This window comes from Cyprinus carpio, chromosome B19 (assembly GCF_018340385.1).
Source record: "Cyprinus carpio isolate SPL01 chromosome B19, ASM1834038v1, whole genome shotgun sequence".
Taxonomy (NCBI): Eukaryota; Metazoa; Chordata; class Actinopteri; order Cypriniformes; family Cyprinidae; genus Cyprinus; species Cyprinus carpio.
Window position 1 is genome coordinate 20,158,693 of NC_056615.1, and position 12,581 is coordinate 20,171,273.

The 12,581-nt window shown below is 37.2% G+C and overlaps 3 protein-coding genes across 4 annotated transcripts; all 3 read left to right on the forward strand.

Annotated features, from left to right (window-relative positions):
* Positions 1-382: 382 nt before the first annotated feature.
* olah (oleoyl-ACP hydrolase) lies at positions 383-3,047 on the forward strand. Of its 2 annotated transcripts, none has more exons than XM_042745217.1 (7): positions 383-467; positions 995-1,128; positions 1,315-1,453; positions 1,676-1,775; positions 1,956-2,125; positions 2,214-2,296; positions 2,490-3,047. In XM_042745217.1, exons 2-7 carry the CDS (start codon positions 999-1,001, stop codon positions 2,630-2,632), a joined length of 765 nt encoding a protein of 254 aa, XP_042601151.1. In that variant the 5' UTR covers positions 383-467; positions 995-998; the 3' UTR covers positions 2,633-3,047. The 2 variants fall into 2 exon arrangements, with proteins under 2 accessions (XP_042601151.1, XP_018980414.1); XM_019124869.2 differs by lacking the exon at positions 383-467 and adding an exon at positions 479-844.
* Positions 3,048-3,188: 141 nt separating this feature from the next.
* Positions 3,189-8,290, forward strand: tekt2 (tektin 2 (testicular)). Its single transcript, XM_042745218.1, has 10 exons — positions 3,189-3,359; positions 4,205-4,365; positions 4,454-4,579; positions 5,186-5,391; positions 5,541-5,681; positions 5,876-5,993; positions 6,165-6,272; positions 6,829-6,972; positions 7,911-7,990; positions 8,086-8,290. Exons 2-10 carry the CDS (start codon positions 4,210-4,212, stop codon positions 8,282-8,284), a joined length of 1,278 nt encoding a protein of 425 aa, XP_042601152.1. The 5' UTR covers positions 3,189-3,359; positions 4,205-4,209; the 3' UTR covers positions 8,285-8,290.
* Positions 8,291-9,730: 1,440 nt separating this feature from the next.
* On the forward strand, positions 9,731-12,381 carry LOC109111872 (free fatty acid receptor 3). The gene is made up of 2 exons (XM_019124867.2): positions 9,731-9,864; positions 11,360-12,381. The coding sequence occupies exon 2, from the start codon at positions 11,512-11,514 to the stop codon at positions 12,379-12,381; it is 870 nt and encodes a 289-aa protein (XP_018980412.1). The 5' UTR covers positions 9,731-9,864; positions 11,360-11,511.
* The last annotated feature ends 200 nt before the right edge of the window (positions 12,382-12,581 follow it).

Consider the following 12,581-nt stretch of genomic DNA (forward strand, 5'->3'; position numbering starts at 1 on the left):
AGCCAGTACAACAGGCTGTCTTGAAGATACACTACAGGCCCTGATCACACAATAGCAATCAAATACAACAGGCTTTCTTTAAAGCAGCACCACTGCTTTAAACCACCAACTGTGAAAACAGACAAGCCAAACTCTCTCTCCCTCTGGTGTTGCCCGTGTCCTCTGTTTAAATACAAGCTCCTCTCCACAGCTCTGACGAGGAACAGGTGACATCAATTAGGTCTTCTGTGAGAGGACAGGGAGGAACAGAGGAAAACCAGCAAAAACTACAACTCCCAACAGGATGTCAAGCATCAATGAAGCACAGTTACATAGAGTTAACACACAGTATTAACAGCAACAATAACATACATCTTAGGATGCAAACCTCAGTCCTGCAGATGGCGGTAATGTACTTCGTTTGTAAACTGTCAAATAAAAACCACAGAAGAAAAAGAAGCAGAAGAAGAACGTACTGCACTATAAACGTGAGAACAGTATCTGGTGGTTTTATTAATCCTTTTGTTGTATTGATGTCATTTCTATTTTCTAAAACAGAAGGATCAATTAATTAAAATGCATTTTTTTTCTTAAATCATCCCATACGAAAGATTAAATCATTTGGGCATAAATCAACTGCTTACATATTGAAGTATGTAAATAACTAGCTGCATGAAGTCGTGAATGTACGCCAGAATGCTGATAAACTACAAAAAGCTCAAACCTTATATATACGTGCCACTCAATTAAAATTTTATTCTATTATATCCATGTGATTGATTAAGCTAAAATTCAGCTAAACGAGCATTGAGATCAATAACTTAAAATCTGTGTATCTCACTAACATGTGGAATATTCTCTCCAGGTAAACAAAAGTACTGTATTTTTTCATGTTTGTAGACTGATATGTGGCATCAGTCCATTTGCATGACCAGATAACTCTTTTTCCTATATGTATTTTATCAATTGTTTTGCCTAGGATAAATGATTCTTAATTCACGTTATAATGTTTCAGAGGAATGGATAAAGTCATAACCTGTTTCAACAAGCGCCCAGATGCTTCGGTCCGTCTCATCTGTTTTCCCTGGGCAGGTGGAGGCTCCATCTATTATGCTCGCTGGGCCAAAACCCTTAACAGCTCTATTGAAGGTAACTCCACTACTTAAAACAGTCAATCAAACAAACAAACAAATATATTAAATATGCACATAAATAGCATTTTTTACATTCATTGTTTTTTACATTACATTCATTACGCATTCATTGTATTAATGTAATTGTTTATTCAAAGGTAGGATATTTTTTAGTTTTATTTAATTGTTCGTTTATTTTCAGTGTACTCAGTTCGATTGCCAGGCAGAGAAGGAAGAGCTAAGGAACCATTTTTTCAGAATATGCAGGAAATCATTGATGAGGTCATCGGTGTGCTTCTTCCACATCTCAGAGAAAAGCCATTTGCACTCTTTGGACATAGGTTTGTGATGCTGTTGCTAAAGTAGCAGTAAATGATGTCCGTTTTTTTAAAAGGTGTATAAAAGTATATGATGTTAAATTATATAAACAAATGCATATGTGTAGGGCCAGAACATGATAGTCAATTTAAAAGGAATTTGAGCCAGAACATGACATGCATTATAAAATATAAATATATACCTTTTTATATAAATACCAGTTCATTTGCAACTTCTTTCTGTAGTTTTGGAGCTATGACCTGCTTCGCTTTTGCCGAACACGTAAAGAAGGTCTACAACCTTGAGCCGATCCACATGTTTCTCTCTGGAGCCTCCGCACCATATGTAAGTGTGATCGGTTCTGTATGTTGTCATATCTGTCCATTTTGTGTGTTGTGTTTTATTTTGTTGCAAAGGTGAGATACTTTTATTAGTATTATTTAACTAATATAAAAACTCTACCTTTATGTGTAAATAGATTTAGATGTATATGTTTGTGTTCTAAACTTTTCAACTTTTCTGTAATCTGAAGCAAGACTGCAGGCACCAAGAAGAAGTCATCTGTCAGATCAAGAGTTTCTTGTGTGGGTCACTTCTATTGGAGGCACACCACCAGAGATACTGGCCAATGCTGAGCTCGCCAAACTCTTCTTACCTGCGCTGAAAGCAGATCTCTGTGTAGTGGACAATTATAGGTGGGTTCAGTGTCTTTCTTTAGTGTAAGAAAACATCAACATATGTGGCATGGAACAACATTGCATATAATACAAATCTGTCCGGCAGATGTAGCAGACCATCAACACCCTTCCTGTCATGTCCAGTATCATGCTTTGACGGAAAAGAGGATGCACCCCATGACTTACAAGGTGAATCTGACAGATAAATGGTTCAGTTTTTACTAAAACAATGTTTTAAATAGTTTCAGTTTTATAACGTGGTAAACTTAGAGAGAATAAACTGCTTATTTGTTAATAATTAGAATCACATATGCATGATTTTGTCATCATTTAGCTTTAGTTTTATGTGCAATTCTTGGATTGTGTCTCTTTTGCTTTACAGCTTGGAAGGACATGACAAGTGGTGACTTCACTGTGCAGATGCTTCCTGGATCTCATTTTTACTTGAAAGAGGCAGCAAATGAAAAATATCTACTGGACCACATCACAAAACATCTTGAGACAGCAGAGATGGACTATTTATAGAAACTCTGTCTTTTTTTTATTATCTAACTGCAAACATGATACATTTATGATATAACTACAATTTATTTTTAATTCATATTCACTGATGGAACACATTTTCTTAATAATCAGAATAGACACAGAAAGTAAACTAATTGATGCCAAAATAATCATTCCATTAATTGTGCAAAGAAATATTCATGACTTATTTTGACCAATAAATCATGAATAACTTAGATGTACACAGATACAGTAATGTTAGAGGATAAAAATATGCTATATGAAAATAATTGTCAAGTATTCAATGTAAAACTGATCAATGCAAAATTGTATGTATTTAAACAGAAGGAATGGTTGAATGAAAGGGGGAGGGGGAACTATTAATAACATTTCAAAATAAAATTTGTACATTTTCTGAATAAAAAGGTGAAAAGTGCAAGAAGTGTTGTGGGAATTTGCCACGGTTACTAAAGTGTTCTGAGTGGCTATTAAGCGTTGCTGTGAGTTCTTTAGGGCGTTCTAGATGATGGAAAAAGTCAAACTGATTCCACCCCAAGTGATTTTCGGATTTCTGAGTGGTCATGGGCACATGTCACGGTGAGTGAGTAATTGTTGAGTGCTTGCTATGCTGTATAAATTATTGAATAAGCTGCAGTTGCGTCGCCCCGTTACCAAGAGACCCGCTTACTGTGTTTACTGCTGGACTCACAACAGCGACTGACAACATCTAAAAGTTGCATCAGTTTCGGTAAGTCAAATGAATGCTTTCAATGGTTTACAAATGATATGTATATGAACTTTACTGTTAAATGTATATGAATACATAAGTCAAAGTATATTTTAGGTGCAGAAACTCCATTTCCATTTATGTTTTTCACCTAAGTTTAACTAATAGTCCTGCTGTATGATAAATAATTTAATAAAAGTACAAATATTCAATACAACCTCTCAATTACGAGGTCGTGAAATACATATAAGCATAAATATATTATAAATGCATGGATAAATACACAGGAATAAGTAAAAGTTACTTGCTTGAAATGCCACATCAAATATCCGAGATTGCTTGCTCTGGCATTATAATTTTTTTTTCTTTTATCATTCTGATTATTTATGCGTCAAATACATTACTAAACTGTATAATAATTGTTAATTTGCAATTATTACTAGTAGTTTTACCAAACTATGATGCTTCTTAAAATGGAGAAAAGAGAAGTTTGCCTTACCAGAGTGAATTTAACTGATAGGCAAATAATGTCCAAAAATAATAGTAATTTTAAAAATAGTTTTATTTATATATTTTTGTTCACACGAATAACAATTGGGCCAGTTAGCCACCATGTAAAGACTGTCTTAAGAACTAGTTTGACCAGCAGTTGCCAAGGGGTTATCAGTCTTACGTTTCCAGTTCAAATAAGACCAATCTACCTTTTCATAACTGAATTTAAAAAGATATGACCAGTCTTGAAGAAAAAATAAATAAAAATAGATGACTAATTTTTAAAGACTAGTCTAAACAATTACTTACCATCTGCCTGTTTACTAGAACTACTTCTTTTGTCTTTAATTGTCATCTTGTTTCTATGATACCAGTAAACATGGCCACCCTGAGCTCGAAGCCAGGCTTGCGCTACAGTGTGTCTGACTGGGCGACTAATAATAAACAGATATCACACACGGCTGAGAACAAGCGCAATGTTTCACACGACATACGCCAGGAAGGAAGAGCTCTGCGCAATGAGACGACCAGTAAGGTAATGACTGGGGTGGTTTGAAAGTTGTTCGACAGCGTAAAAAGACTGTAGCACTAATTATCAAACATTTTGCTGTTATTGTCATCAGACAAACTGGGATGAGTATGACAGCAGCAGGCGACTGAGTGACAGGATCAATGACGTCACGCGCTGGAAGGAGAATCTGAAGGCTTGTGCACAGCAAGTGGATGCAGAAATGGACGCTCTTACTCTGGTGATTAATAATGAGCTCATAAAAACCATGTTCACTCTTCTTTTCTCCATCTTTTTAAGTTATCTTAAAGCAACTATATGTGTTTTTTTAATTATTATTTAACCTTGAAATATCAGTTTTAAAAAGATTCTGATGGTACATTTCTAATAATGAAGTTTATATTTCGCAGTTTTTAAATTTTTCTCATAATTCACACAATTTCTCACAACTCTGAGAAAAACAAAAAGTCAAAATTGCAAGATAAAAACTCAGAATTATGACTTTTTTCCTCACAATTCCAAGTTTACATCTCACAATTCGGATTTTATATCTTGCAATTCAGTTGTTGTTTTTTTCCAGCACTGAATAAAAATTGCAATATTTTTCTTCACAATTCTGACTACTGAGAATTGTGAAAAACAAGTCAGAATTGTAAGATATAAAGTTGCAATTACCTTTTTTATTCCGGAAGCAAGCTTCCATAAATAATCTTTGTTTTAATTACAACTTTTAAAAAAAATTACAGTGAAAAAATGTATTGTTAAAAAAAATGAATGCAATGTAAAAACAACAACAACATAAAAAAAAAAATCTCAAGTGTAATCATGAACCCATAAAACATTGCTATCCAAGGAGGAGACAGAACGAGCCCTTGCTGCCACTCTTCTGCCCCTTGAAGTCACTGCCGAGTGCTTGAACCTCAGGGAAGGTCGTCGTGGGATGGAGCTGGTCTGTGACCCTGTAGAAGCTGAACTGAAGAAGGAAGTAGAGGTGATTGATGGAGCACAACGCATCCTTCAGCAGTGCATCGATCAGGCTTTTGAACAGCTGTGGTAAGTACATTCAGATAGACATTAATTGGTTTGAACCATTCAGTAGCAATCTGCTTTGTTTATTTTGGATGACAATCTTATCTCACTTGACTTTTGCCTGTTAATATGATGAAGATTATGTGGTTGCTAATCTTGGTATATCTTCTTAGTCGCTTACAGGAAGCAAGGCAACAGCTGACCATTGACCTTCAGGATAAAATAGAGGCCCTTGATGTGGACATGTCATGCTTGTCTCTAACAAAACGTCAACCTAAAACCCCCCTAAACCAAAACCAAAAAAAATTCCACCCCCGGGTGAGCTTAAGAGTAATCTTACCTCTAAAGAGCTATCTTAACATAATAATAATAACTGAACATTCAGAGACTATATTTAAAGCCAAGTTTTACGAAGGGACCCCAAATAGGTAAAATCTTAATAAAATATTTGTAAAAAATTTAATAAAATATATAATATAAGTTGTTTTTGTTTTTTCATTTTTGTTTGCAGTTCCACAACTCCACAGCAGTGGGAGCAGTTCAGTCGATACAATATTACTCGCGCTAAAGAAGAGATGCAGGCCTCTGTGCAGATAAGAGAGAACAACAGCATCACAAGAGCACAGGTGCCACATCTGGTCTACAGATTTAAACTCAATCATTTAGTGTAGTAAAAAGCTCATTTTTAAAAATATTCAAGGGACTTTTAAGATGTTCAAAATGACTTGCAATTCAACACTGTAACTGGATATCCATTCAATATGATATCCATTCAGTAAATGCATCTTCTCTCTTAGGTGCAGAATGAGCTGGAGGCCCAAAGAATGACAGTGGAGTTTGCTCTCCGTAAGCGAACTCACCATGAGGAACAGGCCTATCACGAGATGCAATGGCAGCTAAAAACTGTAAGGCCTCTTCTTTATTCTCCCCGTTTTAATATCATTCTGGTGTTTTTGAATATGCATTGAAACTAGGAATGATGAACTATCATCCAGTATAATAGGGAGTTAAAGAAAGTGCTTTACACACAATTGAAATATGAATGTGGAAGTTAAGCAGTGAAATATGGGTCAGTTGGTCTTTATTCCCAAATAAACCCCGCAGGGTTATCAAATGAGGTGTAAAAGATTTTGTATCATTTTGAAGGGGTTTATTTTGCTATAATGACCAGCGAACTGCAAAATATCCTCCTTTTATATGACTTCCCACAAAAAAAAAAAAATCAATACATAGACATTGATTTGAGTGTATACTATTTGCTTTGACTGTGGAGTGATGTGAGAGATGTGAAACTAGCACAGTGGTTGTTGGGGTCTATACAAGTGATTATTCAAAAATATCTGATACTGTAATGTAGCAATTGACCAATCAGAAAGTAGTATTCCATGTGGTAATGGATGAATACAATAAATAAAGCATTTTTCTTTCTTTTATTTTAGTATGTGTGCCAAATTCTTTCAGACTCAAGAAGAGATTGCTGAGCTGGAGAAGGACATTTGTCACCTAGAGGAGGACATGCAGGCCAAGACGGCTCCTCTAAAGCTGGTCCACACCCGTCTAGAGAACAGAATCAAGAGGCCTGGCATGGACCTGTGCCGAGATGAGGTAAACTCCACCACCGGCTGATTGGCAACTTGCATAACAGTGCTGTCACATTAGCAAAAATTAGCCATAATTTTGCAGGCAAAAAAGGTCTATTGTGTGAAGATGTATGCAGTACAACTTGCTCAAAAGTTACTTTCAAACCAAACAGCTTTTCTTTGGTCAATGCCTCAATTTCACCCTCATGCAAAATTCCATATTTATTTTCACCTTATTTGGCAGCACAAAAGTAAGCTATTTTCTGTAAATGTACAAGACTTCTGAGTCAGTAGCTATCCACCTTATTCTTCCCGTAAAAATGGGTGTGGCCATTTGGAAATTTTATGGGTCTTGCTTCTGGTTTTATTCACTTCCAGCTATTTTTAGTTGTACAAAACTGCTCATTTTGCTGCTTGATATTGCAAACTGGTGTGTCTTACCCTATTATTTTTTATGTATTATCTTAATTATGAACACACTGGTTTGTAGTGCAAACAATTTTACCATTTACCACACGTTGTAAATCTTCACGGTATTTCCCTACAGCGGCTAATAAACCGGAAGTCTTGCTCATAGGCTTAATTCAACACTGAAGAATAAGGTGGATAGGTAAATATTAAGAACAATAATAAAGTGTAGTAAACAATAAAACTAATTATGATTACAATAATAAATTAAAATATAATATAATATTAAACATAACAAATATCAAGCAGCCTATGACACCAGAAGCCTTGCACATTCAAGTTACAAATGGTTACAAAACCCACTCTTACGTTAAAAAATAAGGTGGATTGAAATTACTGGATTTCTCCAAACAATAATGTGATTGTACATTATGTCATCAGCAATAAAGAGATGCATGACCTTTGTTCTAGTTAATTCCACCCAGTGAAAAACAAACACAATCCATCTTAATCTGCTGTGTTTTGATTGGTTATCTCATAACTTTTTACTCCCAGGTTCAGTTTGGTTTGGTGGATGAAGCCAAGCAACTGGAAGCCACCATTCTGGCACTGAAACAGAAGTTAGCACATGCCCAGTGAGTCCAATGTTTTAACTCAGTTCCCCCTTGTATTTTATATAAATACTGCAAATTCAAAACACGTCTAACCTGTGAACACCTTTGATTCCCAGGCACTCTCTGCAGTCTCTGAAACAGCATGAAGCTCAGATGATGGAGGATTTGTCTCGTAAGCAGGACGCCCTGTCGCTGGAGCAGCGCAGCAACCAGACCCGTCAGTGCCTGACTCTGGGGGTCCAGACTGAGGGTCTGCCCTCAGCTGTGGTGCCTCTCACCAATTCTAGTGGCAGACACAAGCTGGACCTTGCTTGAGTTGACACCCTGTTTCATACCTCATACTTATAGTGACGTCACATTTGCCATTGCTCAGCAAAACTTTATGGGAAAAATCCAGTCATTCCCACAGGAATACAGGAGGAGTTTCACATGAGGGCATAAAATAAGGTGACCAGACTTGCCACTTCATGGGGACACATTCTGCAATAAATTGCCTAAAAATCAAGCATAGCATTAGTTCTGGCAGGTCAGGTTAGTCAAGCTCGCATCAGCTTCTATAGGGATGCAACATCTATCACAGCACCCATATATAAGAACCTTAAGTATTATCACCAGCTTTCACGTTGCTCAATAGTTAATTACCTTCCTCCATCCCCAACTCCTCCTCTTGTTCAGTCAGGATTCAGCCTTCTGATTCCCATTCAAATCAGAATTACTTCTAAAATGCTTACATTAAATTATTGAACATTATTGATATCTGCAATACATTTATGTTGGTTCTGTTGGTTCACAGTCTGTTTACCCTGCTACAGTGTAGGCTGCATGGATGCACAGGTAATTCTTGCCCAGAACAGAACCAAAACCTGGTTATTTTAGGCAATCTAGAAATCCTGAGCAGAATGTGCCCCCGGGAATCGGCACATCTGGTCACCTTAGCATAAAAGTTTTCCATGCAGTCTTCACTTGTGTTTAAGTTGGAAGTGTTGGTATTGAAAGTGACTGATATGTGTGTAGTTTTTTATACATCTCTACACTATTGACAATGGATGTTTTTATTATTATTATTATTATTTGTTACTATATTATTGTTTATACCTTTAGTCTAAATATATTTAAAGGACTCAAATTATGAAAAAACAAATTTTACTTGATCTTTTGAAGTTGAAATCATAACTCAAAACTTCCCCTTCAGCCCAATGCAGAGTTGCCAGCTCAATGGCAGATCAAAATTGTCCCAAAAAACCCTATCGCAAATATCAAAACTCAAAACATGCCACTCCTATACCTAAAGTATATGTTTTACAGTCACTGTTATGCATTACGCATAATTTCAGCTTGAAAATCACTATATAGAAGTAATCATAAACACAGTCTGTTTTCATAAACCGCCCAGTCATTGCCTCTTACTCACAAAACTCATCATCCAGCACAGTGATTGGAAGAGTATAAAATGGGTAAAATATTTCAATACAAGCACTTCAGTCAAATACAATTTATGCAATATGTCAAACCTTTAAAACCAAAAAATAAAAACATAAAATCAACCTGTGGCAACATTGTAAAAGTAGGTTTCTTGGTCCAATGGCTTGTTCTAAACTTCCACAACTTTTTAATGTCAGATAAATGAACATATTGACACAGGACCATACACATTTATAAATCATTGACGTAGGTGTGACATTTAGCAACTTGGTCTGGCCAGTCCTGGTGAGGTAATGAAGAGGAAGTACATTAGATAGACACATTTCGCAAACACTTTTATCCAAAGAGGCTTACAGTGTGTTCAAGGGATACATTTTATCAGTACTTGCATTCCCTGGGAATTAAACCCAGACCTTTGGAGTTGCCAGCACTACGATCTACCAGTTGAGCTGCAAAAATGGGCAATTTAATTGGTAAGAGAGAGGATGGAAACCATATATTAATTGCGAAATAAATTTTCTTGATTCCAGTATTTTACAAATTTGTTTCCTCTTCTTATGTTTACCAAGCCTGTGGTAATGGTTTCTGAGTATCGCATTTCAAACATTTATTTGACTTTATGAGCTAGAATGGAGCAAACATCTTAAATATGAAAACATACTAACATGTTTTAATAGTTGTATAATGATTATTTTCTTGACTCACGGTAACCTGCATGTAGATCATTGTGTTGCATTGTTTAATGGCCTTTTTTTGTTTTCACAGACCTTTACAACAACAATGTTAATCCATCTGTCTACAGATTTCTGTTTTATGTCTGGGAAGGGAAGATAATGTCATATGAAAGCCATTATTTAGACTGGACTTTGACTCTCAGTGATGAACATGATAAAAGAATGGGTGACACAAAAATCTATGCCTATCCACTGGTGAGGATTTATCAGTTAACTGCTACACTAATGTATCTAAATGGGACTATTTACGTCTATGCTAAATAATGAGGAGAAAGGTATTTTTAATGAGGTTAAGTGCATGGCAAATATGGCAGAGCTCAAATCATGGTTGGTCACAAGAGTATGATCGGTTTAGATTTAAATGTCATTATATGAAGACTAAGGTGCTACTTTTGGTGTTGATGTGTTTGTTGTTATAACTGTTCTTAATATCCTAAAATTGAGGTTGTACACAGCTGCTGAACTTTCTGGTTTCTTTGGTTTTCAAGCTCAGTGTCTTTAAATAAATAATTTGACATGGTTAGGCATGCTTGGTTGGAGCTGGTGTTGTTTGAAATGTAATTGAAATATTTAGAATATACTAAACGCACTGGTTTGAATTGTTTTAGACTTTTATTAAAGCATTTACCTTTTCTTGAGATCCCTTGTGAATAAATCACTTATAATTTATACTTTGCATGTTTATACTGGTATATATTGGAATTTTGTACTGAATGTATACTAATACATTGGAATATATGCAACCAGAATGATCATACTTCATAAACTGCTCCAATGGATTTTTGCAAGCTGCTATAAAAGTGTCAAGTTAATTCATTGTATGTATGCAATAGCCTTTCCTGAATGACATCCCCAAACAGACTCCTAGTGAGTTTACAGCTTTAATGGTTTAACCGTCCAGTGCATTTCAAGTGACAGAGTCACGGCTGGATGGACTCAGCTTCCTGCAAAGCCCAATTATTCTGAATCATTTCACTAAAGGGGCCTGATCTAGCGTGCGCACCAAGGGCAAATAAGGCAACGTGGGTCCGTATAAATGGCATCTTGCTGCATTAAGTACCCATCCCTGCACCTCATATCAGACCAATTCAAGCTCTTAGATGCAATAACCACCCACCTAACGCCCCTTCCACACCCCCTTTCCCCCCACCCTATTCTGTGCCTTCCAAATAAATACGAACTTTTGTGCCGATACGAACTTCCTTATTGTCTTCATGTTTTTTTCCTCACACAGATTGGAGAGTGTTCAGCACTTTATCTGATTCAGGAACAGCTATTCCTCCAAATGGAATAAAGAGGGAATATTGGCAGCCAATGGAGAGCCTATGAAAAGGGGGCTTTAGTTAACTGATCGAGGTGAGCTACGAATCGTCAAACTGATCTGACATGATGGAGTTGACCGTGTCCTTCTTCGTTTCATTGTTGGTTTACATCTTGACCTTCTTGCTTGGACTTCCTGCCAATCTCCTTGTTCTTTTCGTGTACATCCGTAAGGCTCGAAAACACGGTGCCACCCCCAATGTAGTCTACGCTCTAAACCTGTGTGTGGCAAACCTGGCTCTAGTGTCGTGGATGCCAGTCAAAGTGGCCGAGACGCTCCAAGGTTGGTCGCTTCCAGCTGCGGTTTGTCCCATTTTCAGCTTCTTTCTGTTTTCTTCGGTCTACGGTAGTAGTTTGATCCTCACAGCAGTCGTCGTGGGCCGTTATCTGAGCATCGCCTATCCCATAACTTACAAACTATACCGCCGGGCCCATACCTCTTGCCTGGTGAGCGCATTCTTGTGGCTTTTAGTGCTTGTACACTTGGGTTTTGCTTATATTGCTGAAGGAGGGGGCCATTTTGTGTCTTTATCAGAGGAGAATATCTCGGCATGCTATGAAAACTTCACAGAGGAGCAGTTGGAAGTGCTGGTGCCATTACGCCTGGAGATGGCACTGCTGCTCTTCCTGGTGCCACTTGTTTTGTCAGCATTCTGCACACTGCGCTGCCTTGTGCTTGTCAGACACTCAGCTTTGCCCTCTGTTGGGAAAAGAAGGGTGTTAGCCATTGCACTCTCCACTTTAGTAGTATTTGTGGTATGTTATTTACCCTACAATGTTTCCCACGTGGTGGGCTTTGTCTTGTACACTAATGTGGAGTGGAGAAGTGAAGCCATGCTTTCCTGCTCCTGCAACGTATTTCTTGAGCCCGTGGTCATGTTGATGCTTTCGCCGTGGACGCCGAGGGATTTGGTGGACAGATTGTGCCGCAAATAAAGGAACATGTCATGCAAGTCCTGGCATCAGAATCACTGCAACAGGGTTTCCAGGAACCCTCAAACCACAAGGACACAAGCTGCATCAATAATAAGCCATGGTGAATGTAAAGATGACAAAGCAAAAGCAAACAAAGCAGACACGTCCATAAAAGTGACGGCAAGACACTCATGGAAATAAATGAGATGTTGACTTTGAAC

What these genes read in the sequence shown, in the direction of transcription:
- tekt2 (XM_042745218.1), top strand. Translation starts at nt 4,210, where the DNA reads ATGGCCACCCTGAGCTCGAAGCCAGGCTTGCGCTACAGTGTGTCTGAC. An exon ending in AAATGGACGCTCTTACTCTG is followed by an intron (nt 4,580 to 5,185) that starts GTGATTAATAAT and finishes AAAACATTGCTA; the next exon opens with TCCAAGGAGGAGACAGAACG. An exon ending in ACAGCATCACAAGAGCACAG is followed by an intron (nt 5,994 to 6,164) that starts GTGCCACATCTG and finishes CTTCTCTCTTAG; the next exon opens with GTGCAGAATGAGCTGGAGGC.
- olah (XM_019124869.2), top strand. Translation starts at nt 825, where the DNA reads ATGTGGAATATTCTCTCCAG. An exon ending in TTTGCACTCTTTGGACATAG is followed by an intron (nt 1,454 to 1,675) that starts GTTTGTGATGCT and finishes TTCTTTCTGTAG; the next exon opens with TTTTGGAGCTATGACCTGCT. An exon ending in TGCACCCCATGACTTACAAG is followed by an intron (nt 2,297 to 2,489) that starts GTGAATCTGACA and finishes TTTGCTTTACAG; the next exon opens with CTTGGAAGGACATGACAAGT.
- LOC109111872 (XM_019124867.2), top strand. Translation starts at nt 11,512, where the DNA reads ATGATGGAGTTGACCGTGTCCTTCTTCGTTTCATTGTTGGTTTACATC.